Genomic DNA, 27,872 nt, shown 5'->3' on the forward strand with positions numbered 1-27,872 from the left:
ACCACTTATTCAGAACAGTAGGCAAAGTTCTGAGGGGGAGAGGGACAAAATTATTAGGGTGAGACACATGGGCTACTAATAGTTTACTACACAACATACACTTAGTATTAATTTCTTAGCTACAGTATGCATATCTCTCTGGTATATTAAATCATGTATGTAGCAGCATACAATACATCTTTTGGATTGTGCTATGCTCACTTGAACAGGAAGGTGGCACGGCGGTCCTTCTTGTGGGCAAATTTTGTCATCAAAGTCTAGCATTCTGTCACGTTCGTCATAACGAGGAGACCAAGGCGCAGCGTGATAAGAATACACACTTTAAAAAAAAAAGAATAAACACTGAACAAACTATACAAAACAACAAAACGACCGTGAAGCTATGTGACACGAGAACTGACATGCAATTACACATAGACAATAACCCACAAAACCAACATGGAAAATGGCAACCTAAATAGGATCCCCAATCAGAGACAACGACAAACAGCTGCCTCTGATTGGGAACCAATTCAGGCCACCATAGACCTATATATACCTAGACAAACCAAAACCTCATAGATGTACAAAAAAACCCTAGACAAGAAAAACACCTAGAAAATACAAAAAACACCTAGACAATACAAAAACTAAACCAACCACCCTTGTCACACCCTGACCTAACCAAAATAATAAAGAAAACAAAGATAACTAAGGTCAGGGCGTGGCACATTCTCTGGATTCATGGTGCTTTCATGACATCTGGGAAATATGGAAAAAAAATCATGATGTCGGTGATCTTCAGGTTGGAGCTCTAGAAAGAGGCCTGATTTCCTGACTTGGAATTCTGAGTTGGATGACCATTCAAAACCTATTTTCTCAGTCGGAGCTCATTTTTTTCTGAGTTCCCAGTTGTTTTGAACTCACTGAAGTCTGAGATTTCCCAATTCCGAGTTTCCAGTTGTTTTGAAAGCGGTAGAAGTCATGCTGGATTGACAGAATTCTCTGGCCCATGGTGTTGTGTGTGAATGTTTATCCTCTTAAGCGATAGATGTTTTAAATCCTTAAATCCAGACTTGGACCACACACCCTCTCCACCAAATAGCAGGCAGAGGACGCAAAATAGTGATTACTTTGCAACGCTTGCAGTTAGCCACTGATTCCTTCCAAACCACTCATTGTTGAAGTTGCGATTTCTGACTTCTTGTGTACCGTAATGTTTATGTCCAATGGCCTATGAGCACCGATACGTTTTATCTATAATTTCTCTTCATATAAAAAAGTTTATAAATTATTTTCCAGTAGATTGTTGACATAATTCATGATGATGACTGCTTGTCAAGCTCGCTAGCTAAGATTTTGAAAGTATGATGTTGACATGATCAGTCCAATCAACGCTATGGTAGATATAACGTGATTTCACATAATTTTATCTGTTGGTCAATGATCTTTATCTGTTGGACAATGAGCCTTCTTGGATGGGGACTTTGAATGTAAATCTATGGCAGCACCTAAGGGGGCTTGAATTGCTTAGCTCGCGCTGTAGATTCTGTAGTGATGTAGTGTCCCCATGAGTGATAGAACACTCAACCAATCACTGTGCAATTAGAGAAGATTACAAACACATATGCGTTGTATTTTCTGATGGCTGCCCCTCAACCACAAAAAGCACTGAGCTAGGCTGAAACACCTGCATTTTGGACCTGCCTTATTCAAGAAAGCAAAAAAGAGACCACGTTTGTATGCAGCTTTATTAACTCAATATACAGTGCATTCCGAAAGTATTCATACCCCTTGTCTTTTTTCAAATGTTGTTACATTACAGCCTTATTCTGAAATGGATTACATTTTTTTTCATGGTTAATCAATCTACAATTCCCGAAGGAATTGTCCGTAGAGCTCCGAGACGGGAATGTGTCGACGCAAAGATCTGGGGAATGGTACCAAATCATTTCTGCAGCACTGAAGGTTCCAAAGAACACAGAGGCCTCCATCCTTCTTAAATTGAAGAAGTTTGGAACCACCAAGACTTGTCCTAGAGCTACCCGCCAGGCCAAACTGAGCAATCAGGGGACATAGGCCTTGGTCAGGGAGATGACCAAGAACCTGATGTTCAGTCTGACAGAGCTTCAGAGTTCCTCAGTAGAGATGGGAGAACCTTCCAGAAGGACAACCATCTCTGCAGCACTCCACCAATCAGGCCTTTATATTAGAGTGGCAGACGGAAGCCACTCCTCAGTAAAAGGCACATGGCAGCCCGCTTGGAGTTTGCCAAAAGGCACCTAAAGACTCTCAGACAATGAGAAACAAGATTCTGTGGTCTGACGAAACCAAGATGGAACTCTTTGGCCTGAATGCCAAGCGTCACGTCTGGAGGAAACCTGGCACCATCCCTATGGTGAAGCATAGTGGTGGCATCATCATGCTGTGGGGATGTTTTTAAGCGCAGGGACTCGGAGACTGGTCAGGATCGAAGGAAAGATGAATGTAGCAAAGTACAGAGAGATCCTTGATGAAAACCTGCTCCAGAGCACCAGGACCTCAGACTGGGGCCAAGGTTCACCTTCCAACATGACAACAACCCTAAGCACACAGCCAAGACAGAGCAGGAGTGGCTTCGGGACAAGCCTCTGAATGTCCTTGAGTGGCCCAGCCAGAGCCCGGGCTTGAACCTGATCGAACATCACTGGAGAGACTTGAAAATAGTTGTGCCCCATTCAACCTGACAGAGCTTGAGAGGATCTGCTGAAAATAATGGGAGAAACTCCCCAAATACAGGTGTGCCAAACTTGTAACGTCATACCCAAGAAGATTTGAGGCTGTAATCACTGTTTCAACAAAGTACTGCTTTGAATAATTATGAATAATTATGTGAATGTGATATTTCATTTTTAATACATTTCCTCAAATTACTTTGTCATTATGGGGTATTGTGTGCAGATTGATGAGAAAAAAACTATTGAAACCATTATAGAATAAGGCTGTAAAGTAACAAAATGTGGAAAGAGTCAAGGAGTCTGAATACTTTCAGAATGCACTGCATTTTGTTTTTGACATTGTTAGCAAACTGATATGTGACACAGATGAATGCCAAAATAACATGCAAAACAGGCCAATATATATATAGGTGGGGCTAAAACAGCTGGGGTTCTGCTCCACCTGCCTGAATGATGGGTCGCCACTGCGCCAAATTATGTGGTGTATAATGAGGTGTTGTAATGGGCGCTTTTTTGTTGTGCCTTCTACCCCGCTGCGGCCTCCGTGGATTTAGAAACGGGAGAATTTCGCGCAACAAAGCTAACTGTGACATCGTACAGATCCAATTCAATTACTAAATGATTATAATTCCTAATGATAGGGTGGAAGTGAGTTACGTGTGCCAGTGGCTCTTGAAAAGTAACCTTTTGAAAATGGGTAAATCTGAGGATGAGTTGAAGACCTATGTTTGGAAGACCCCTGGCCTAATACAAGTGTAACATCCCATCTATACATCTGTTGTAGCTATTAAGGCCTACAATTAACTGAGCAAACATTTTTTTTTGGCCTATGTCATTGAGGTGGATGGTTTCATTACACATTGTCTAAACGTTAGTTTTCTAGTGCGAGTGTCCAATAGGCTAGGAAGGCCGACTGGATTTAACTAAGATTAGGATTAGGGAGAGATAATTGAGGAGACCATGTGTCACTAACGAACGATACCACCTTTGAACAACCTCAATGCTATTTAGGAAATTATGCAGTTTATTTGAATAAACAGCTAATTATTATCACAATATTTTTTCTTCATCTACCATGCATAGAGACCGGTGCGAATATAACCGTACTGTAGAGTTAGGTCTACTATAACACCTTCCCTCCGGAGAGCCCTCCAAATCCTGCATTTTGATTGGTCAGAGTCATCATCGGAAGGCCTCCATGTGTGAGTTGTGTGATGTAAATGCACCCTGCCCCCATCCCCTGCGCATCCACTAAAGCGCCACCGACATAGGCTACCATGCGAAAGAAGGCGCTTTATATGAGAGCCAATAATACAGATAGCCAACAACATTTTTAAAGGTATTTTTCTAAACGGTATGAATAGTTGTTGTATTACCTACTAACTGAATGTTGGCTCTGCCCTATTTTGTGTAAACGTACTTCCTGACTATAAGGTATAGAGAGATAGGCAACGTCGGCCCAGCATCATGGTGGCTGGCGAGTTAGTACAGGAGCATTTGCGGCTTGACAACGCATCTGAAATCGACATCAAGACCCCGGTGCATAACGGAGTAGTCCCAACCCGGGATCAGTACTCCGACCTAACGAATGGAGCGGCACATCTGGCAGAACTGGACTCGAAGGCGTTGGAACAGGAGATACCTCCAGATGAGAAACAGGCTATGCTTCCTGGAGATGAAAAATGTATCGAAACTAAGCTCTTTTGGAGAAGATTCGCCGTTTTAGCTGTGTTCAGCCTCTACTCCCTCGTCAACGCATTTCAATGGATCCAGTACAGCATCATCACCAACATTTTCGCCCACTTCTACAATGTATCCAGCGACAAGATCGATTGGCTATCAATTGTATACATGGTGGCGTATGTGCCTTTGATCTTCCCCGCAACATGGTTACTGGATAAAAAAGGACTGAAATTGACAGCCCTTATGGGCGCGGGTTTGAACTGCGTCGGTGCGTGGGTGAAATGCGCCAGCGTCCGGCCCGATCTGTTCGGTGTGACAATGACCGGACAGATAATATGTTCCGTAGCCCAAGTCTTCATCCTCGGGCTGCCCTCTAGGATTGCATCAGTGTGGTTTGGCCCGAAGGAGGTGTCTACCGCATGTGCAACAGCCGTGCTAGGTAACCAGGTGTGTAGGCCTATTGAGTCACGTGAGGAGGGTCTCCTAATGAATCCTTTAGCCTAATCACAATTGTAAACGTTACAGGCTAATGCTGTGTACATGTTTTACTGCTGTATAAAAAGGACATTTCTGTATTTTGATGGAGTATGTGTGACATTGATGAATTTGTCTGATCCCTCTTTAGCTGGGCGTTGCTATTGGCTTCCTGCTTCCCCCTGTCCTGGTCCCCAACACCGTGGAAGACATAAAGCTGATGGGACACAACATCAGCGTTATGTTTTATGGGACGGCTGTTGTCTCCACTGCTCTGTTTATCTTGACTGTAATTGGTAATTCAGTTGAGACGAGCCTTGTCAGGCCATCTGGAATGGTACTCTGCAGAAATGCACCCGGTGGACAGCACATCTTAGTCACTGTAGCAACAAACTCCATAGGTCCAGACTACTGCACTTATATTTTCCACAGGCTACGGATACCATACAAACATACCAACCATTCAAACATACCACTGTAAACCAGGATTGCATAGGAGTCATTGCAGTCATATGCTACTGAGTGCTTTTGAAGCAAGAAACAGAGAAACACTTGTCCATTATGTTGTAAAACTGTAAATACAGTGTTAGTGTTGACTATGCCACTTCTCTCCTAGGCATAAAATACAGACCCCCACTACTTTCCAGACAAATGTGTTGATGTTGTCTGTGTCTCTTTGCTCCTAGTCATGGAAGACAGACCCCCACTACCTCCCAGCCAAGCTCAGGCTGTCCTACTTGACTGTGCTCCTGAAGACTACTCCTACCGACAGTCCATCATCAACCTGTTCAAGAACAAACCTTTCATCCTACTGCTCATCAGTTATGGTGAGACACCTGACTTATAATCTTCCCTTATCTTACACCTTATCTTGTAACTACACTATAACTATGGTATTACTTCTGTATTACAAGCAGTAACCTAAAGCTTCTGAAAAGTTATGGTGAGACACCTGACTACTTGCCAGTAGCCTGGACTCAGGTCTGTGCTTTAGCTAACTCATCTGTTGTGTTTGTTGTCGTCACAAAGTTTATGACATGACAATGAAAGTTTGAGGTGTTGACCAAAGCACACACAGATCTGGGGCTAGGCCAATTATCCTCTGTGCTGTCCTTCAAAGTCTCTTGTTGTAGCATTCTGTCCATTCCACTGATTGTTTCCTGGGTATAGTTGTTCATTATGAGATCATTCTGTCTTTAACCCCATACACTCCAAGGCAGACTGACTGCTCAGTCAGTGCTCAGTCCGGTTATTAGCTAATCCTTTCTTGAATTTGAGTTTCTTTTGTTGGTGTTCAGTTAAACTTCATGGTTTTGTGTGAACTATACAGATTATTGAAGTTTATCACTATGTCGGGATAAAACAGTCAAATAAATACATTTTCTTTTAGGTGTCATGACTGGTTCTTTCTACTCTGTGTCAACACTTCTCAATCAGATGATTATGGCTTGTTACGAGGTAAGTGGAGTACAAAATGTGTGTTCCAATTACAGAAAATCAGGATTATTTGATGGGTTGATTTACTACATGCATAGCTAGATCAAACACAAGCTCTCGAACGGCACAAAAGTAACACACTTAATGGAAAAGGCTTTCTCTGGAAACAGATGTAGTTGAATGAGAGCTCAAACCACGACAGGGCACGAATCCATTGTCTCCTGTTTGTAGTTCATAACCACTTTTCACGCATGCCTGCTACCCTTGGAGGAGAGAGACAGTCAGGGTTGGTTGAAAGACTGAAAGACAAGCAACATTCCGTGAACTCTAGTAGCAGCCTCCTCTCACTGTAAAATGTCAAAGGATGTAAACATCACTTTCCCACCAGACTTTCCATAAATCCCTGAACTGTACCCTCTAAACCGACAGACCCTGTGCCCAGCTTTATGGTTATACTGTACGTGCATCCAGCTTGGCTGTCGAAACGTTGGTTATTAAAGTATTGCATCTGAGCTCCTAGAGCGTGCGGCTGTCCTTTCTAAAGTATGCATGCATACAGGCCATTTTTTGTCTGGTGTCCTCTTGAGCCTCAAGTTTTAGCTTATGGCCTAAACCCACCAAAGGCGAGTATGCAAGGGGTGTATGTGATCTATGTTTTAATGCATTGTTTTGAATTATAATGACCCACCTGAAGCCGGGCGGGTGGGTTGTCTGCTTTGACGCCTCGCTCAGTGAGAAAGTGTCTCTATTTTTGCGTTTTATCGCAGGCGCTGCAGTCACACATGAAAAAACAATACAAATGTCCTTATTAACGTTTTTTTTAGAGCTCACTTGAACTGGAAGAGGTAGCAATGGGTTGAGGCTTTACCATACATGCTAAATTAGACCAATTCATCCATGTATGGAAACCAAACATCCCTATCAGCAAAGATGATTGGAGTTATGGACTATCCTGCTAGCATGTAGTCACTGTTCTGCCTGTCCTGTCCTTTCCTTTCGCCTATCTCTGCTTGCTCTGCCTGCCCGCCTCTGGTGAGTTTTTCAGCCTTAGCCATGTTAGTCCAAGAGCCACCCATCAAACATATAGATAATGTTATGAACAGGAACACTGTCTCATTCAGAACGTGTAAAACTGCAATCTTTAATCAAAGTTACTATATTTAGCATCGAAATCACAGGGTAATTTCCCTAGCAACGTTCTGACGTTGCCATTTTTCACCTTGGTTACTTTTGTTGCACACTGGCACACAGAACAGAGAACTATTTGTCCGTTCAGTGTTCGCCCTTGCATAAGGTTAAGCAACACTTTACCCGTCCTTCACTGATCCAGATGAACCCTGAAATAAGGAAATATATTTCAACCATGTGCATTGGTTTTCTCAGTTAATTGAAGTCGCTTTGGCAGATATATTTAGCCTACAAGGCCATCATTGCTTTGTTTTTCCTGCTAGCCAAACTAAAGACAGCACAGCGTTCGCTAGCTAATACAGCTCACAAAACATTCAAGGTGCCGACAGCTACAAAAAGCGCTGGTTTGGCGTCTGAGAAAAATTAATTTAGCACGTTTAAACAACTTCTAATCTTTTATTATTTTGGGATTCCTCTGTTCCGATAAATATGTTGCTTTCTGTAAGCATGAACAGCGTCACATGTGTGACATGTCAACCTCATAATGTTGCTGGGAGAAATGACCCAAAATGCGCTATGATTTCGAAATTGTACCTCTGATGCATAATATGGAATTAATGTTAAACTTTTACAAGTCTTGAACCTCATATTCAAAAAGCTATCTATGTAATGATGTTGAAACTTTCCAGTTTTGTTTCCTGGGTCACGGAATGGCTTTTCTGATGAGTGGTGGCCCTTTTTTGGTGGGTGGCCCTTCATGCGAATATGATAGTGGGACGCATGTCCCAGGAAAAGCCTGCTGTACCCTCCACTAACATCAACCTCCTCACCCCAGAACCAGGAGCTGAATGCAGGCAGGATTGGCCTGACCCTGGTGGTGGCTGGAATGGTGGGCTCCATCATCTGTGGACTGTGGCTGGACCACACCAAAACCTACAAGTAGGTACCGTCCCCAAGCCCAACTGCCAGTGACATAAATCACTGCATTCTTCGGTGACACAGTTACTAAACTATGTTGCACATGATGCAATTGTGAGTTGCAGAAGGCAGTTACAGTATGTCTATCTAAAACCTTACGGTTATTTCTGGAGGCTTTGTGCACTGCGTTGGCTTTTTTGTGGACATACAGTACTCTGCGGTTACTAGAAAGGGAAGTGTTGTAAAGACAAACTGAAGTGTATGAGTTCCAACTCATCCTTTAGATAAGCAGCCTGCTGCACGTTCCAAAAATGATGTCCTGCCAGTTCAGATCCAATTAACACAGGTTTGTAGTAACATACTCTTAATGCAACTCAGTTTGAGTAATCAGATTTAGGGAGATTTCTCACATGACTAAGCATTCTCATTTGCTCTGAAAGTCGCCCTATGCTTAACTTATTATCCTCTGGAGAACTGTGATGTGTTCTGAAATGCTATTCATATAGGTGCTGGGTTGGGTATGAAACCAAATGGTTAGAATCAGTGACATTTTCAGCAAGCTATGAAGTCATTCATAACAAAGTCAACTTATATGGGCAATGTACAGTAAGTCCCTGAGACATAGAGAGGATGATGAACGTGAGAGTGACGTTGAAACATTTTCCCTGCCCATGATTACCGGCCTTTTCCCTCTTCAATTGTGAGCCTCTGTGTAGAACATCCACTTTTATTCCCAACGATGTTCTGTCCTGTGCTTGTTCCACAGAATGACCACTCTGATAGTGTACATCCTGTCTTTCATTGGTATGGTGCTGTTCAGCTTCACTCTGAACCTCAACCGTATTTACCTGGTGTTCTTCACTGCTGGGGTGCTGGGGTAAGATAACCCTTCTTTGTATTTTTTTATTGTTTCACCTTTATTTATACAGGTAAGTCAATTAAGAACACGTTATTGTCGACCATGACGACCTGGTTTGTTCTAAAGTTGTAAATAAGTGCTTGAAATGATAATTAAGAAGTAATATAGTTGTAATTGCCAGTGTTGCACATTGTGCCAACAGGATCTTCCTTTTGGCACAATGTGCAACACTGGCAATTACAACTATATTACTTCTTAATTATCATTTCAAGTGAACAGTATGGTGTTAAAAAAACAGGCACCTCCTTTTCTTGTCGTTGCTTATTTTGTCACCAGTTCCTCTTGCTCTTGTATGTTTTGAAGGTAAACAGTCACACACACAATGCCACTTTATTACCTATGTGGTGGCCAGAGGCTATGTTCAACCAAAACAACGGCATCGAGATAAAGCCGTCTGTTTTCCCTGAGGGCAGCCATGGTTCACTGATATGATTTTGTCATTTTGTAGGTTCTTCATGACAGGTTACCTTCCACTTGGCTTTGAGTTTGGGGTTGAAATTACATATCCTGAATCAGAAGGGACATCCTCTGGTCTCCTTAATGCTTTTGCACAGGTAAGCCCCAAACACGTGCTAACAATCACAAGTCTTTTTCATTGTTTGTGTGATTGCCTCCAGAGATTTTTTCAGGTAAATACTTTTGTGCATTCTCATACAAAACACAAAATGTGTCCTTCTCTTCACCGTATATTGTGTAACCTTACCCTAACCACACCCATTTTCAAACAAGTATATATCCACACAGTATATACTTTCTATTCTGATTCTTCATACATTTTAAGCTTCTCTGCCAAGTGGGAAGACAATCTGTTTTGTCAGTCAGTATAATGCTTGTATACCCTTGAGAAAATACAGATGTCCAATGTTTTCTCACTCTCATATCACCTTCTTCCCTCAGATCTTTGGGATTCTTTTTACTTTGATCCAGGGGAAACTGACAACAAACTATAGGCCCCTGGCTGGGAACCTGTTCCTCTGTGTCTGGATCTTCCTGGGTATCTTTCTCACAGGTTGGTTGACTCCCTGCTCTGATCTGTTCTGCACTCATCTGTTCTGTTCTGTTCTGTGGAGTATGGATGTCTTCCATATGATTCCCCTTCTGCTATGAAAACTGAAACAGACTGAGAATACAATAGAATACAATAAAATACATAACAATGCTATGAAGGCTACGCCACAAATGTTTATGTTTATATATTGTTTGAGGCTCTCTTAATGACTTTATTTTGTTTGTTTCAGCCTTAATCAAATCAGAACTGAAAAGGAACAATGTCAACATGGGCATTGACAGCAAAACTCTTCAAGCAGTAAGTCACGTTCTCTCCTTTTCCCTCAGAGAGATTTTCTCTTTTCTTTTTTCTTTCTGCTGAAAGGTCACCCCCTCAATCACTTGTGACCTTTTCCTTGAATGATGTATCACACGCCAGAGGTCAGGTCACTAGTCTGCTTGTTCTTTCACATTGACAGCCATTTTGAAGCTGTCTCATATGTCATGAGATTGCCCACATCAAGACCCCGGTAAACATCAAAAGACAGAACAGTCTTTCTGCCGGGCTTGTATAATGTGAAACTGTATCATGCAGAGAGCAGAATGAAAGAAAATAAAAGCTTTTAATAAATAGTCTTCAGGCAGTTGAGATGCCCTATGATGCTAGAATTTGGCTCTGTGATTATGCACCTCACTGTGTTGGTTTAATGAACAGTGATTGGCTTATGCCATTGTTACTAGCCACTTGAGTGATGAGAAGACTCTTCTCATGAAAGGACTACGTAAGACTTTAATTAAAGATATCTTCCTCCTCTTGTCTTAGGTCACTACTAAGTGCCTATCAGACAAGCCAACCAATGGCAGCCAGATGGAAACATCAGTCAGCTTTTCCCAGGAGACCTCACTGTAACCCAAAGAGGTCGCTTAACAATCTACTGAACATTTCGGAGGCCTACAGCGCATTCCACAAAGTTTCCTGAGGTTACTTGAAATCTCCCTTTTCTCTGGATTGTATCTTGTAATGTGTTATTATGATAATGTTTTTACTGTAGTGGTTTTAGCTGAGCCATGATTTGTTTACAGAAAGGTAAAACTATAAGCACCCAAATATACCTTTCAGACTTCCCATAGTCCCCCTGCTTCTTCTGCTTGATGATCCACTACTGTCTCTACAATCACCATCATCTCTGGTTCATGAAGTGGTGCTTAATTTAAACCTATTTAAGGCATTATACAGAACCACACGGGAGCATAGAATGTAGGATCTCTGACCTGCCTTGGCCTGTGAGGATGATCATTGTTACTTCTTGTCTTGAGATTTAAGCCATTCGTACAAATATGGACCAAATATGACACACAAGGTGCAAGGCATATGGCAAATGTGCAACATGCACAGTCTACTTTTCTGTATATTACTAACATGAATGCTTTTGAGAGTGTTAAAACATTGATACGTTTGTTGAATACATGGCACAGATAATTGTTCTGCCGAGATAGGTAGCTAATGGTATAGCAGCGCCACCTAGAGGGATATTGTGGAAATACTAAGAATGCTGTGTGGATGATGAAGCACAAACAGGAGTCATAATGACTGTAGCATCACAATTCAAACATCTCCAAACCTTCATAGGAGCTTATATAGCTCACTCTGTGTCTTTAAGGACTATGCCCAGTAGCCATCTCCCAGCACATTTCTAAACCACTATATTGGCTCTTGTATTTCCTTTGTTTTAACAGGAATAATTCCTCTCGTCCAATCATTAATCAGAAGATCCAATCCACAGGCGTTTGTTTATATGTTATCCTGCTTCCTGCAGGATATGTGCTTATAATTATTCATATTTGAGTGTCAGAGCGAATGTTATTATTTAGCTACTTATGACGAGAAAAAATATTTATTTGGTTGACAGTTGTTTTCCTTTCTTTTCTAGCATTTTACTTAGTTCTGAATAATGAAGAAGTACCATTTCTATATGGACATTCATAACATTTCATTGCTTTTTTAAAATTTTGATAATGAACTTATTACATCTTATATAGCAATGTAGTTATGTCTCAATTATTTATTTATCTTACTTAAGATGTATTCCATTTACCAAGCACTTGATATTTCAAAGACCACTGAAATTAATAATGTTATTAAATGGAATCCTTGCATAGACACTAATTCTTATTTGTCCCTAATTAAGAATGAGTACATCGAAACTGAACTAATTATATACAGTATTTACACTGCATCGCCAAAAGTATGTAGACACCTGCTCATCGAACATCTCATTCCAAAATCATGGGCATTAATATGGAGTTGGTCCCCCCTTTGCTGCTATAACAGCCTCCACTTCTCTGGGAAGGCTTTTCACTAGATGTTGGAACATTGCTGCCGGGACTTGCTTCCATTCAGCCACAAGAGCATTAGTGAGTTCGCCCAATGATGTTGGGCCTGGCTCGCAGTCGACATTCCAATTCATCTCAAAGGTGTTCGATGGGGTTGAGGTCAGGGCTCTGTGCACGCCAGTCAAGTTCTTTGATACCGATCTCAACAAACCATTTCTGTATGGACCTCACTTTGTGCACGGGGGCATTGTCATGCTGAAACAGAAAAGGGCCTTCCCCAAACTGTTGCCCCAAAGTTAGAAGCACAGAATCGTCTAGAATGTCATTGTATGCTGTAGCGTTAAGATGTCCATTCACTGGAACTAATGTGCCTAGTCCCAACCATAAAATGCAGCCCCAGACCATTATTTCTCCACCACCAAGTGGAAACCCATGTCATGAAGCTCCTGACAGACAGTTCTTGTGCTGACGTTGCTTCCAGAGGCAGTTTGGAACTCTGTAGTAAGTGTTGAGAGCGAGGACAGATGATTGTTACGCACAACGCACTTCAGCACTCGGCGGTCCCATCCTGTGAGCTTCTGTGGCCTACCAATTCCGCAGCTAAGCTGTTGTTGCTCCTAGACGTTTCCACTTCACAATAACAGCACTTACAGTTGCCTGCGGCAGCTCTAGCAGGGCAGCAATTTGGACGAACTGACTTGTTGGGAAGATGGCATCCTATGATGGTGCCACGTTGAAAGTCACTGAGCTCTTCAGTAAGGCCATTCTACTGCCAATGTTTGTCTATGGAGATTGCATGGCGGTGTACTCGATTTTATACACCTTTTCAGCAACGGGTGTCGCTGAAATAGCCAAATCAACTAATTTGAAGCGGTGTCCACATACTTTTGGTTATGTAGTGTATGTGCAATACACCATATGGTAGCCTGGCGGTTAGAGCGTTGGGTCAGTAACCGAAAGATTGCTGGTTCGAATACCCTAGCCGACAAGGTAGAACATCCATCAATGTGCCCTTGAGCAATGCACGTAACCCTACTCCAGGGGTGCCGTGCTACTATGGCTGAACTTGTAAAACCACACATTTTACTGCACCTATCTGGTGTATGTGACAATAAACCATCTACTATTTTATGACTTTGACACGCCGCTATCTAAAGTCTCTGACAGCCTGATTATAATTTAGCAATGTAATCCACAGTATAGTCAGTGCCAGCACTGTTACACTGCAGCTGCTATATAATGTGTATGATGTTGCACAATTCCTTCAAAGTGCCCCAGAGTGTACTGTAAAACTAAGGTGTTTGTATTGCTTATGTTTTTTTGTCCTTTGAGTTTTGTATGTGGAAAGGGGCCACATGGATACTTGCTTATCTGTAGATAATGTCAGTTGAAAGTGAAAACAATTACAATAAAATTATTTTCCGCTCAGTATTGTCAGTGGTTGTTATTTTGCATCTGTTTTATTACTTGGAGTCAATGAGGTGGTTACAGAAGAGTTGTAGTAATGACTTAGACATTGTAACAACGGTTTCCTCATGTGGTGACCATTATGCAAATACATTTAATAAGCATACTGTATTCTAATAACTTGATGGTCCAACAAATTATGGTTTTTGTGACAGTATCATAAGGGATTGAAATGCTAGCACTAGGTTGAAAACGTGTAGAGAAAGTTAGAAAACCCAATTAGAATTGGCTGACATTGTCCAGAATATGTGCATATTTGACCAACTAGCCTGTTGCCGGAGTGCATATTCTCACATTTCTAAACAAGTAGGCCTAACCTTGATATCCCGCTATAGGGTAGGCTATTTTGATACATAAATAAAATGTCCTCCTATCACTTAACAATATGTATTGTTTCTATGCATTAACAATCAAGCCTTTGATCATCTTGGACAATATGTAAGTATGTCCATACGTTTACTTTCTGAATAGCCACTGACCATTTCACGTCCGACACCAACTGGTTACCTTGAATCAGTGTGAAGTTGTTACATTGTAACAACCTTTATGACAGTACGACTTTAAAAGTGTTGACCGATGGTGAGAAGAAAAAAAAATCCATTTGTTGCAAATTTCACTTGTTGACTCCCTCATCCGCTATCGCCACCAATCACAGCAAGGGATTAGTTCCTTATTTGGTATGAATTCTACTTAAGTCCGCCTCTCTTTGTTGCTACACCCAATGAAATAATTTAGAACGCGTCTGGCTGCCGGGGTTACTATAGACAGAACAACATAGTGACATCATTTAAGCAAAAGATTAACCATGTGATGGATGACTAAATTACCAAAGAGGAGTTTTCATAATGAGGACAAAGCTTTCGAATTGCCTACTCGATATTGGGGAAATATGTAGACTACGAACGGATCGAAATGCATTGCAGGGGTTGTCTCAAGCTGTGGGGGTCATACGTTCCGCCAGTGTTCTGAGCAAAGGATGAAGTTAAAGAGGAGCGAGCCAAACCTTGAATATTCTACTACGGGTAACCAGCAAACTACATTGTTATGAATGGTCCACACACTATGCGGTATTTAAGTAGGCTATGCTTTGCGGTTTGATTACTTGGTGGCATCTTTCAGCCTTTTTAATGAGTAAAGATTATGCTTAGCTGAATATGAAATGCACATGTTTTCTGGTGCATTTCTACCTAAAAAAGCTTGACATATGCGATTTTTTTTCTTAATTTCGTTTATTTGAGTGATTGCAGTATCCGTTATCTGGACGTACGGGAGTGGATATTGGTACAGCAACATGTTATAGGAATTCTGGGTTATTGACAAAAGCAAGTGGAATCATCACGGGCTGCCATCTGCAGGGACCTCCACTTTTGAATTGAACGATGACTGGACCCAACGCCACTAGCACTTGTTCACCTGCAGCTAAGATGGGGAGGCACCGATCCAAAAGTACCAGTGGCAGTACGTACTGCAACTCGAGCCCGGGTGCTGAATCTGCCACCCTTAGCACCCCCAACAACGCTGGACGTTCATCGGGAGAAGAAGATGAGAAAGATGGGGGTGTGCTCTTTTACGTGAACAGAACTGGTTTTCCCATTGAGGGTGTCACTTGGGAGAGGATGTGGACTCATGTAGCCAAAGTACACCCCGATGGACAAGACATGGTCAGCAAGATAAGGAATGCTGCATACCTTCCCAAAGTAAGTATAGCCTCAAAGCTAGACTGATAAGCAGTGATATTGTCCTAAAAATCCTGTGCAATTACCATGTAATAACCAACACTGACATATGCTTCACATTGCAATTCAACAAATAACATTTGCAATTCCATCCATGCAAAGAATCCATCAAATCACATGCACCGAATACAGTGAATTGCTAACTTACAAGCCCTTAACCAACAATGCAGTTTAAAGAAAATACCTACGAAAAGTTAGAAATAAAAGTAACAAGTAATTAAAGAGCAGCAGTAAAAATAACAATAGCGAGGCTATATACAGTGGGTACCGGTACAGAGTCAATGTGCGGGGGCACCGGTTAGTCGAGGTAATTGAGGTAATATGTACATGTGGGTAGAGTTATTAAAGTGACTATGCATCGATAATAACAGAGAGTAGCATACACAGAACCATAACAGGATGAGTTGAAGATTTTCCTCCTGGATGTCTTTCCTGATTATCCTGTTGAGGAATGAAGCATTAAAAGGCATGCAGATTATTTCAGCCTGCCCCGGCATCCAACAGGACACCACATTGCCGGAGTGATTTCATCAGAGGCCAGACATAACCGGGACTGAGTGTCACCAAGCAGGGATTAGTGTTGAGAGCCTCTTTCTCTGTCACTGGTGGGAGTGGGACTGTGCTGAGATCAGTGTTGAGAGCCTCTTTCTCTGTCACTGGTGGGAGTGGGACTGTGCTGAGATCAGTGTTGAGAGCCTCTTTCTCTGTCACTGGTGGGAGTGGGACTGTGCTGAGAAAGGAGACTCTGGAGCATTACTCATTTGTACGCCGGCAATTAGTGCATGTGATGCCAAATCCCAAACTCATAGCACACTGTCAGCTATATAAAGCATATGACAACAATGCACGCAGGAACCTTTGTAATTGCCACGGTCTGTGTCCATTCTTGGTGCTGCTTCTGCACTAGTTGTTGGAGCTATGACCAGGGGCTGCTTTGGTGCTGCATCATCAAGGGACAGTGTGAAACTGGCTTTTATGTTCAGTGTCTTATGAACTACCCTTTGGCAGTCCACAATAACAGTAACTGTGGGATTTCCCTCATTCCATTATATACCATTGTCCATCATCTAATCCTCTCCACTCAATAATAAACCAGCACAAACACTATCAATAGTCTATGCCTTTGTGAATAGGTGAATGGTAGTTGTGTTCTGCAGTGTTACAGGCAGCTCAGGGATAACCTCAGGGCCAGTGTCTGGGTAACTGTGTGGAGGAGTGAATGAGCATTGCACTGCTGTCTGTGGAACTCACATGTATTAATACAGAGCTATAGGATACAGAGAGAAACCTGTGAAGTGTCAGACAGCATCAACCTGCAGCATGCTCTGAGGGCTGGAGGTGTGATTAAAGCGTGCCTCGTGATCCATTCATTCCTTGCAATTTTTGCAAGGGTTTTCTGTATTTACCTGTAGTCATTCATTGTTTTGGAAACTTGATTCATAGTTCCACTGGCCCACCCATATGGCATGTTGGTAAGATGTTAGCAGATTTGACTCTCGGTCTCCTGAAATACTGTATGTCTCTATGTTCTGCTCTATTGATATTATGGTAACATTACTATACCATGTCAGGAATGGTAACACCACTGTGTGAGCTCTGTGCCCTTACTTTGCCCTGATTATTTGAAGGGGTTGGTTGTGAGCGAACTAATCCACCATCTCGGATTTGAGTCTAGGATAATCTGTTATGGCATAATACTTTCCAAAAAGCTTTTTTACAGGAAACAAAACAGGCTTTCAGCCCAAAGCCTCCCATTCTGTTTCAAACTTACCTCATGTGCACCTCATTGCATCACAATAGGATTTGGTTAGTCTGAACTGATCTCCAAACGTGGTGCTACTGAATGAAGAATCATTTCTGTATTTGTTTTTATTTCACATGCAGTCCAATGGGAGAAGGTTCAATCAAATGTTTTATGGTACCTTTATGGTAATCACATGAAAACCATAAGCAATCATGCTCTGAACAGGCCTACTAGTCTCTGACCAATGCCCAACTATCTTCTTGAGAGAGACAGATGCCCAGGGTCTTTGGTGCTGCAGTCACATCTTGGCTGTCGCTATCAGGTTTCAGTGATGTCCCCTGGGGAAGTAAAGTTAGATTAGAGTCACCACACAGGGGGCGGCCTGTTTGACCCCCACACGACCTCTCTAAAGCTGGGGAACAGACAGACGGGACGGCTGGACGGAAAGGGAGAAATCCCTCTTTGAACTACCTTTTAATTCCCGCTTGTCCACCTGTGAGGAACGTATGGTACGTCGACAGACCATGCATTGCCAGCCTCAGCCTTGCTCAGTCAGGTCACCAGGTGTTAATACTATCCCACTTACTGTGGTGCTGAAATATACATTTCAAAGCTTGTCTCCATTTCCCTCTGTGTAATTGTCCTCTTTTTTTAATAAGAAGTCTTTCACACCTTTATAATAAGGAATTAAGTTGAGTGACACACTCTTGCCTTTAGGTCCGGTAGTTCTCTGAGCTCCGCAGGGCGCCCTCCTCTTCTTCAGATTGGAGAAAAGGAAAGGAAGAAAGAGGAGCAGGCAGACAGCTAATTACACATGGTGAATTGGGAGCATTGTGTGTTGCGCTCCTGTAAACTCTCTCTCAACACTAACACTGCATCTAAATGAGAATAGAACTAAAATAAGACACACTTTATAACTCCATGCGAGATGGAAATTTGTCTTCTGCTTTTGTCTTATACAGTACCAGTCAAAAGACACACCTACTCATTCCAGGGCTTGTCTTTATTTGTACTATTTTCTACATTGTAGAATAATAGTGAAGACATCAACACTATGAAATAACCCATATGGAATCATGTACTGACCAAAAAAGTCCTAAACAAATCAAAATATATGTTACATTTGAGATTCTGCAAATTAGCCACCCTTTGCCTTGATGACAGCTTTGCACACTCTTGGCATTCGCTCAACCAGCTTCATGAGGTAGTCACCTGGAATGCATTTCAATTAACAGGTGTGCCTTGTTAAAAGTTAATTTGTGGAATTTCTTTCCTTTACGCTTTTGAGCCAATCAGTTGTGTTGTGACATGGTAGGGGTGGTATACAGAAGATAGCCATATTTGGTACAATACCAAGTCCATATTATGGCAAGAACAGCTCAAATAAGCAAAGAGAAACGACAGTCCAACATTACTTTAAGACATGAAGGTCAGTCATTACAGAAAATTTCAAGAACTTTGAAAGTTTCTTCAAGTGCAGTCGCAACAACCATCAAGAACTATGATTATACTGGCTCTCATGAGGACCACCACAGGATTGGAAGACCCAGAGTTACCTCTGCTGCAGAGGATAAGTTCATTGGAGTTACCAGCCTCAGAAATTGCAGCCCAAATAAATGCATCACAGAGTTCAAATAACAGACACATCTCAACATCTACTGTTCAGAGGAGACTGCTTGAATCAGGCCTTTGTGGTCAAATTGATGCAAAGAAACCACTACTAAAGGACAACAATAAGAAGAAGAGACTTGCTTGTCCTTTGGTCTGATGAGTCCAAATTTACATAAGTTTACATAAGTAATCAGACCCCTTTGTACTTTGTTGAAGCACCTTTGGCAGCGATTACAGTCTCAGGTCGTCTTGGGTATGACGCTACAAGCTTGGCACACCTGTATTTGGGGAGTTTTTCCCATTCTTCTCTACAGATCCTTTCAAGCTCTGTCAGGTTGGATGTGGAATGTCGCTGCACAGCTATTTCCAGGGCTCTCCAGAGATGTTCGATCAGGTTCAAGTTCGGGCTCTGGCTTGGCCACTCAAGGACATTCAGAGAGTTATCCTGAAGCCACTCCTGCGCTGTCTTGGCTGTGTGTTTAGGGTTGTCCTGTTGGAAGGTGAACCTTTGCCCCAGTCTGAGGTCCTGAGCGCTCTGAAGCAGGTTTTCATCAAGGATCTCTCTGTACTGCTCTGTTTATCTTTCCCTCGATCCTGACTATTCTCCCAGTCCCTGTTGCTGAAAAACATCCCCACAGCATGATGTTCCCACCACCATGCTTCAGCTTAGGGATGGTGCCAGGTTTCCTCCAGACGTGATGTTTGGCATTTAGGCCAAAGATGGAAATCATGGTTTCATCAGACCTTTTGGCTCCAAACGGGCTGTCATGTGCCTTTTACAGAGGAGTGGCTTCCGTCTAGCCGCTCGACCATAAAGGCCTGATTGGTTTAGTACTGCAGAGATGGTTGTCCTTCTTTTTTGTGTGTGTCTTTTTTTTACCCCCTTTTTCGTGGTATCCAATTGTTAGTTGTTACTATCTTGTCTCATCGCTACAACTCCCGTACAAGCTCGGGAGAGACAAAGGTCGAAAGCCATGCGTCCTCTGAAACACAACCCAACCAAGCCGCACTGCTTCTTAACACAGCGCGCATCCAACCCGGAAGCCAGCCGCACCAATGTGTCGGAGGAAACACCGTGCACCTGGCGACCGGGATAGCGTCACCTGGCGACCGGCCCGCCACAGGAGTCGCTAGTACGCGATGAGACAAAGATATCCCTACCAGCCAAACCCTCCCTAACCAGGACAACGCTAGGCCAATTGTGCGTCGCCCCACGTACCTCCCAGTCGCGGCCAGCTGCGACAGAGCCTGGGCGTGAACCCAGAGTCTCGCAGTGCCCTAGACCACTGCGCCACCCGGGAGGCCCTGTGTTATGACATTTCTATATGTGATGTGGTTGGCTACACTTTGAGAAGATGTCTGATACCAAGCACAAGGAAATCCTTTCCTCAGTCAGCACTTATCCTCAGAGATAAAGAGAGGGAGAGAAGAAAGAAATACCCCTGTACTCCTTCCCTGACCCAGCAGAATTATGCTCCATTCCAGGCTCACCACAGTGGAGATAGGGCTGGCAGGGGGATTGTGTGAGGGATTATTGAGAAATAAGACCCAGCGCAACTAACTGCTGAATATTACACTGTTTTTTGCTTACTCATTTGCACAGCTTTGATTTAAAGCTTTTTAAATTAGCCTGTGTGATGAGCGAGAGCTTAGACCACTATCTGTAGGAGATAAAGGGCTGATGAGACCTATCTGTAGGAGATAAAGGGCTGATGAGACCTATCTGTAGGGGGTGGAGGGCTGATGAGACCTATCTGTAGGGGGTAGAGGGCTGATGAGACCTATCTGTAGGGGGTGGAGGGCTGATGAGACCTATCTGTAGGAGATAAAGGGCTGATGAGACCTATCTGTAGGGGTGGAGGGCTGATGAGACCTATCTGTAGGAGATAAAGGGCTGATGAGACCTATCTGTAGGGGTGGAGGGCTGATGAGACCTATCTGTAGGAGATAAAGGGCTGATGAGACCTATCTGTAGGGGTGGAGGGCTGATGAGACCTATCTGTAGGAGATAAAGGGCTGATGAGACCTATCTGTAGGGGTGGAGGGCTGATGAGACCTATCTGTAGGAGATAAAGGGCTGATGAGACCTATCTGTAGGGGGTGGAGGGCTGATGAGACCTATCTGTAGGAGATAAAGGGCTGATGAGACCTATCTGTAGGGGTGGAGGGATGATGAGATCTATCTGTAGGGGTGGAGGGCTGATGAGATCTATCTGTAGGGGGTGGAGGGCTGATGAGATCTATCTGTAGGGGTGGAGGGATGATGAGACCTATCTGTAGGAGATAAAGGGCTGATGAGACCTATCTGTAGGGGGTGGAGGGCTGATGAGATCTATCTGTAGGGGGTGGAGGGCTGATGATACCTATCTGTAGGGGTGGAGGGCTGATGAGACCTATCTGTAGGGGTAGAGGGCTGATGAGACCTATCTGTAGGGGGTGGAGGGCTGACGAGACCTATCTGTAGGAGATAAAGGGCTGATGAGACCTATCTGTAGGGGGTGGAGGGCTGATGAGATCTATCTGTAGGGGTGGAGGGATGATGAGACCTCTCTGTAGGGGGTGGAGGGATGATGAGACCTATCTGTAGGAGATAAAGGGCTGATGAGACCTATCTGTAGGGGGTGGAGGGCTGATGAGACCTATCTGTAGGGGGTGGAGGGCTGATGAGATCTATCTGTAGGGGTGGAGGGATGATGAGACCTATCTGTAGGGGTGGAGGGCTGATGAGACCTCTCTGTAGGGGGTGGAGGGCTGATGAGACCTATCTGTAGGGGGTGAAGGGCTGATCAGACCTCTCTGTAGGGGGTGGAGCGATGATGAGACCTATCTGTAGGGGTGGAGGGATGATGAGACCTATCTGTAGGGGGTGGAGGGCTGATGAGACCTATCTGTAGGGGGTGGAGGGCTGATGAGACCTATCTGTAGGGGGTGGAGGGATGATGAGACCTATCTGTAGGGGGTGGAGCGATGATGAGACCTATCTGTAGGGGGTAGAGGGCTGATGAGCCCTATCTGTAGGGGGTAGAGGGCTAATGAGATCTATCTGTAGGGGTGGAGGGCTGATGATCCCTATCTGTAGGGGGTAGAGGGCTGATGAGATCTATCTGTAGGGGGTAGAGGGCTGATGAGATCTCTCTGTAGGGGGTAGAGGGCTGATGAGATCTATCTGTAGGGGTAGAGGGCTGATGAGATCTATCTGTAGGGGTAGAGGGCTGATGAGATCTATCTGTAGGGGGTAGAGGGCTGATGAGATCTATCTGTAGGGGGTAGAGGGCTGATGAGATCTATCTGTAGGGGGTAGAGGGCTGATGAGATCTATCTGTAGGGGGTGGAAGGCTGATGATCCCTATCTCACCTTGATTGGTTTGGGGTTATCTTATCCTCTCATCTCACCTTGATTGGTTTGGGTTTCTCTTATCCTCTCATCTCACCTTGATTGGTTTGGGTTTATCTTATCCTCTCATCTCACCTTGATTGGTTTGGGGTTATCTTATCCTCTCATCTCACCTTGATTGGTTTGGGTTTCTCTTATCCTCTCATCTCACCTTGATTGGTTTGGGGTTATCTTATCCTCTCATCTCACCTTGATTGGTTTGGGTTTCTCTTATCCTCTCATCTCACCTTGATTGGTTTGGGTTTCTCTTATCCTCTCATCTCACCTTGATTGGTTTGGGTTTCTCTTATCCTCTCATCTCACCTTGATTGGTATGGGGTTATCTTATCCTCTCATCTCACCTTGATTGGTTTGGGTTTCTCTTTTCCTGTCCACACAAAATATACACATTTGCTATCTCTCTCACACCCTCTTTCTCTGTACCTGTGGCTGATCCAGTGGCTGTATTGTTCTCTGTTGAGTCAGATACTACACAAACCTGGTTGAAAGGATCAGTGTGTGTGTGTGTGTGTGTGTGTGTGTGTGTGTGTGTGTGTGTGTGTGTGTGTGTGTGCCATTGATTGATCAGAGAAACAGACCTAACAATGACTAACTAGAATTACTAATATCCTGGAAAGGAAATGTCTTCCCTCTGGGTTTAGGGCATGGTACTCTGTCATTAGTTTGATCCATTACCTCAGGCTTTCCAAATAGAGCATAGTAGAGTTTGTGTGACTGAGACAGAGGGCTAAACAGTTTGTCTTCAGCATGACACCAGACTCCTCAGATAAGCTCTGTTTAACAGCTCTGTTGAGAAGAGAAACAACCCTGAGGAAATTACATAGCGTTTAGTCTACTGGGTCACCTTCCTTCACACGCACACGCGCACACGCGCACGCGCACACGCGCACACACACACACACACACACACACACACACACACACACACACACACACACACACACACACACACACACACACACTCATTTGTTTTTCTGGTTCTGACTGACTCAATGACTGTACAGTAGAAGGCCTTCAATATTGCCACATGTTTATGTTTCCACCACCACCAAGATCAATCTAACATAGTCTTTCTTTGTCATCCCACAGCACCCTGTGCCATCGGTCCCCAACTTCAAGCCCTCCATGTCTGTCCCTGCCTGGCTGCTGGCCATCCAGAACTACATGAAGACACTGCAGTATCCTTTCCCTGCCGAGCACTCAACCTGCCACCTCCCTTCCCTTATCCTCCTCTCATCCCCCGTTCACAGAACACGCTGAGAAGAGAGAAACCACAGCTCCTTTTAGGGCACAATGTCCTCCTATAGCTCATTGCAGATCCGTGACACATTTCACACTGTTTAATTCACTCTGGAGCCCTGGGGGTTGCACAGTATGTATGCAGTGTGTTAGCTAACTAACACTGTGTCAACGTTTTCAGGTGGGCTTAATTTGTTGTGATTGTAACCAGGGGAGTGCAGGTGCACCAACTGCCATACTGTAGCTACAGGTGCACCAACTGCCATACTGTAGCCACAGGTGCTCCGTGGGTCTGTAAATAATGTCACAGTACTTTATAGTCTTCACTCTGTTAACTGCAGGAGACACATTCAGATGGAGAGTAGCCATCGTTTTCAAATTCGTTTCAGTTAGACTTGACACATGACAGTGAGGGGGGGAAAAATGTAATCAATGAGGTCTTTGAGGTACAGTTTTTTTTCTCTCGGATATTCATAAACCTCTAGCCTACAATAGATTAATTACATCAACCTGATATCAGAAACATCACCATTCCCCTCTCGCCCAGCCGTTGTAAATAATTGCAGACTCCTTTGAATGCCCCTTAACTGTCTGTCAGATACAATCACACAGGAACACAGTTCTTTGAGATAAGGAAGACCAGACCATTGTGTGGGTAAGTGTGGCTGTGAGGCCGTGTCTGTGGTATCTCAATTGGTTCGTGTTTGTCTTTACTGTGTCTGCCACTGTACCGAGCCAGAAGAGAGGTCCCACTACTCTGTGAGACAACATCATTTGTCTGTAGAAGAATATAGGCCAGTTCATATGTTGAAAATAGCTGTCCTCTGCCTCTTGCTGTTTCCTTTACCCACAGTACACATGCTATGTGCATGTACTCTGCAAAGACAGCCAGGACATTTAACGTGCTATCGAAAATATGTAAAAGGGGTTATCGTATGTAGAAGATGGTGCTTTCATTAGTGTACTTGGCTTGTACTTGACACATTTGAAGTCAATCAAACAGGGTCTGTTGTTATCCTGTTTGAATAACACCATTGTGTCATTGTTTGTATAAGGCACCAAAGGGGACTTTGTATGAAACAAGAATATTCACTACAATCATCTTTGTTCTCTTTCAGGTTGATGGAGACTGCGAGAGAAATGATCAGGGAATCTCTTCCAATCAAATGCCTTGAAGCTGTCATCCTTGGAATGTATCCTTTCGTTGCCTGTAGGCACAGTCAGAGATACACATTAACCAGTGGGAGTTAGAGCGGATCTGTTTCAGGTTCCTGAGGTGCCCGATGAAACCCCTGAAATCAATTAGATACGTTCAGTTGTGCGACTGACGAGGTACACCCTTTCCCTTTAATATTCCCCCTTAGGCCAGTAAGACTCACAGATACCCCTGTTGCTAGGAAGCACGAGTCTGAAAGTTCAAAGCGGAACCTCCCTCCTAGCATATAGGCAGGCAGAGCGAAGTTTCTGCAGCGTCTCTCACATTGCCATTTAGAGCGGCTTGGCTGCTGGGCCTCTTCACAAACGGTTACTGTCACGTCCGAGCCTGATCTTTCTCAGGGGCACAGGTTTATCCTCAGCCAAAACTGCAGGCTGGTCTCATGAAGAAAAAGGCATTGTCTGTTGTGTCTGTTGACTTGACAGGCTTTTCTCTCGGTTTATCCCACTGGGCACAGACGTCAGTTCAACATCTAGTGTTCATTTACAGTTGGCTTAGTTGTCAACTAACTTGAATTCAATATGAAATAATTAAATAAATGTCATAATGTCATTGGATTTAGGTTAAAAATACCAAATTCTTTTACGTTAAATACTTTTCCCAAATCCAATCAGTTTTACATGTTGTTTCAACATCATCACATTGAATTCTTTGGTTGAAGTGACATGGAAACAATGTTTATTCGGCCAGTTTTTGCCCGGTGGGATGTCATAGGCTCAAGTCCAAGTCTGTCAGGTGAGACCAAACCTGTTAAACCCTCATTGACAAAGATGATAAGCTCAATGATGCTTTGACTTGCAACAGACATTCTCCGGTCTCCTAGATGAAAGAGCCAGCCAAGCTGTATGCTAAGATACAGAACCAGTTGATATGTTCAGATAATAGTGAGAAAATTAGAGACTCAGTTGTTACAGCATGGCTCTTAGTTTTGTTCTGTGAATGGTTTAGTAGATGGAGTGTTGTACACTCGTGTTTTCTTATGATACAACCTATGTTTCCTTCCAGATCAACTACTACAGCCTTGTCTTTGTGTTGAGCTGAATCCTCCAGTAACTTGGTGCATTAGTAGGTTCCCAAGCAAGGCAGATTCCTCTACTACAGATAAGAGGTTCTGAGTACAGTAGCCTAAGATGCTTATCGCAGAGAGGAGAAACAGAGTTTATGTTTGTTTTTTAAAAGAATAACTCCATTTCATCAGGTCTTGGACATATCTGTAATGGAACTATGTATGCTCTTATTATTGTCACACATTTAAACAGATTTTTTCTTGTTGCCTGTTGCGGGGAACGTCAAATAATTAGGGTGAATGAGGACATATCATTTAATACTTTAGAAAACAGTGAATGTACTGGATCAGGGGTCAATGGCAGTCTTGTCCCAGCAGAATGTTTAGATGTTTATTGCCAGTTGGTTTCGCCTTTCACTTAATGATAGATATTTGGTTTTAAAAAACAAGAGGGGCAGCAGATGGTTTTACTAAAGTGCTGACCCTCCTCTTGACCAAACAGTGGTGCATCGTGGATCATATTTACTATGGGCCATCTTCCACACACAGCATCATGGCAACCGAGCAAGCATGTATCTTAATCTTCCAAACACTGACAGAGTGTTTGTCATATACCTAGAGATATGCTGTTCTGTTGGAGAAGGGCTTAGGGGGCAGTTAACAGGCGTGTCATTAATATTTGCAACGCCTCCCTGGAGTTTTCCCAGCTCAGGTGTTAAAGCAGCATGAGCCAGTACTGCTGGAGCTAGTAAACACAGGCCTTATAGTCATACGTCACTTGGTTTGGTTTCTATGGCAACAATAATCCTTCCCAGGTAATGGAAAGAGCTCTTGCCTGGTGGCAGATAAGAGGAAGTATGCTACTATTGGGGTTGGGGTGGATCACATGCCTTGCATCATTGGTAATATGTGATATTTTTGTAGTTAGTTAATGGGGCATTCAGTAAGTAGAGGCAATGGGGGGACTCTCTGTGTGTGTGTGTGTGTGTACAGTATGTGTGTACAGTGTAGACAGACTCAGCTACCACAGGGGAGGACAGAGGGGCTTTCTTTTTTTCTGTTGCTCTAACTGCCGCCTCAATGAATAATCACACCAACGTTCTGCATCCGCCGCCGCACTGCGCTCCCTACTCTGTGAAAAAACAAAAGTATGCTTTCTGAGGGTGATTACTTCTGCTGTCTGTCTGTATTCTCCCAACGTTGGGTTTGTTTCTCATGGGAAAACAGAGTGTAACTGATCAAAGTGTTGATGTCAACTACCATAACCTCCTTTCATGGTGCTTCCTGTCCTGTGGTGATCGTAAATAATACCTGTCACTCTTCTCTCAAACCTTAAGAGCTCTCTTCTTCAAATGGGATATGCCCACTTTATTTAGTTGAGGCTTCCTCTGTGAATATTTCTCTACAGGCATCTTGCTTGTGAAACATGACTCGTGACCGTACACGGACGCTACAAAGATGCCTTTTAACTATGTATGTTGTGGAAGGGAATCCCCATTGCACCTGTTAAACTGGTCGGCTGGCCCCTATGATTATTTAATGAAAGTACAGTGCTGTGATGTTAGGGGTGGGCAGGCGGGCGGGATGTGAAGATGACGGACAGGCGCTCTGGCCATTGAGAGGGCTTGGTGTGGAGAGATAAGAAATACAAATAGATGGTTGCTGGTAGCTGAGAGGAAACAGAGCCAAGCCACAAACCAGTCAGTTGATGCTGAAATGTGCTCCCCCTCTCAGATCCAATGTATTATCTCAACCACAGTAGCAGCCAGCTTGTGTTATTGTTACTGCACAACACACTGCAGAGTGAGGGTGCAGCGAAAACAGCCTGCTTATTGAAAACATGAGACGACAACATTACTGATGATGATACGGATGAGTGGATC

The 27,872-nt window shown here is 43.4% G+C and overlaps 2 protein-coding genes across 3 annotated transcripts in view; both read left to right on the forward strand.

Moving 5' to 3' along the window:
* The first annotated feature begins 3,934 nt into the window (after positions 1–3,934).
* LOC112217635 (feline leukemia virus subgroup C receptor-related protein 1) lies at positions 3,935–12,149 on the forward strand. Its single transcript, XM_024378057.2, has 10 exons — positions 3,935–4,826; positions 5,005–5,149; positions 5,540–5,680; positions 6,244–6,311; positions 8,254–8,357; positions 9,103–9,213; positions 9,704–9,809; positions 10,153–10,264; positions 10,494–10,561; positions 11,066–12,149. The coding sequence occupies exons 1-10, from the start codon at positions 4,164–4,166 to the stop codon at positions 11,150–11,152; spliced, it is 1,605 nt and encodes a 534-aa protein (XP_024233825.1). The 5' UTR covers positions 3,935–4,163; the 3' UTR covers positions 11,153–12,149.
* Positions 12,150–14,783: 2,634 nt separating this feature from the next.
* The window catches only part of LOC112218086 (tubulinyl-Tyr carboxypeptidase 2-like), a 40,938-nt gene continuing 27,849 nt past the window's right edge, over positions 14,784–27,872 (forward strand). Inside the window, exons 1-5 of one of the 2 annotated variants that reach the window (XM_042300761.1) lie at positions 14,784–15,065; positions 15,291–15,740; positions 23,618–23,706; positions 24,366–24,422; positions 24,886–24,960. In XM_042300761.1, coding sequence (XP_042156695.1) covers positions 15,423–15,740; positions 23,618–23,706; positions 24,366–24,422; positions 24,886–24,960 — 539 coding nt within the window. In that variant the 5' untranslated portion in view covers positions 14,784–15,065; positions 15,291–15,422. Of the gene's footprint in view, positions 15,741–23,617; positions 23,707–24,365; positions 24,423–24,885; positions 24,961–27,872 lie in introns of both variants that reach the window. The other variant, XM_042300760.1, reaches the window with a different exon arrangement.

The sequence above is a fragment of the Oncorhynchus tshawytscha genome, linkage group LG18, assembly GCF_018296145.1.
Source record: "Oncorhynchus tshawytscha isolate Ot180627B linkage group LG18, Otsh_v2.0, whole genome shotgun sequence".
NCBI classification, from domain to species: domain Eukaryota; kingdom Metazoa; phylum Chordata; class Actinopteri; order Salmoniformes; family Salmonidae; genus Oncorhynchus; species Oncorhynchus tshawytscha.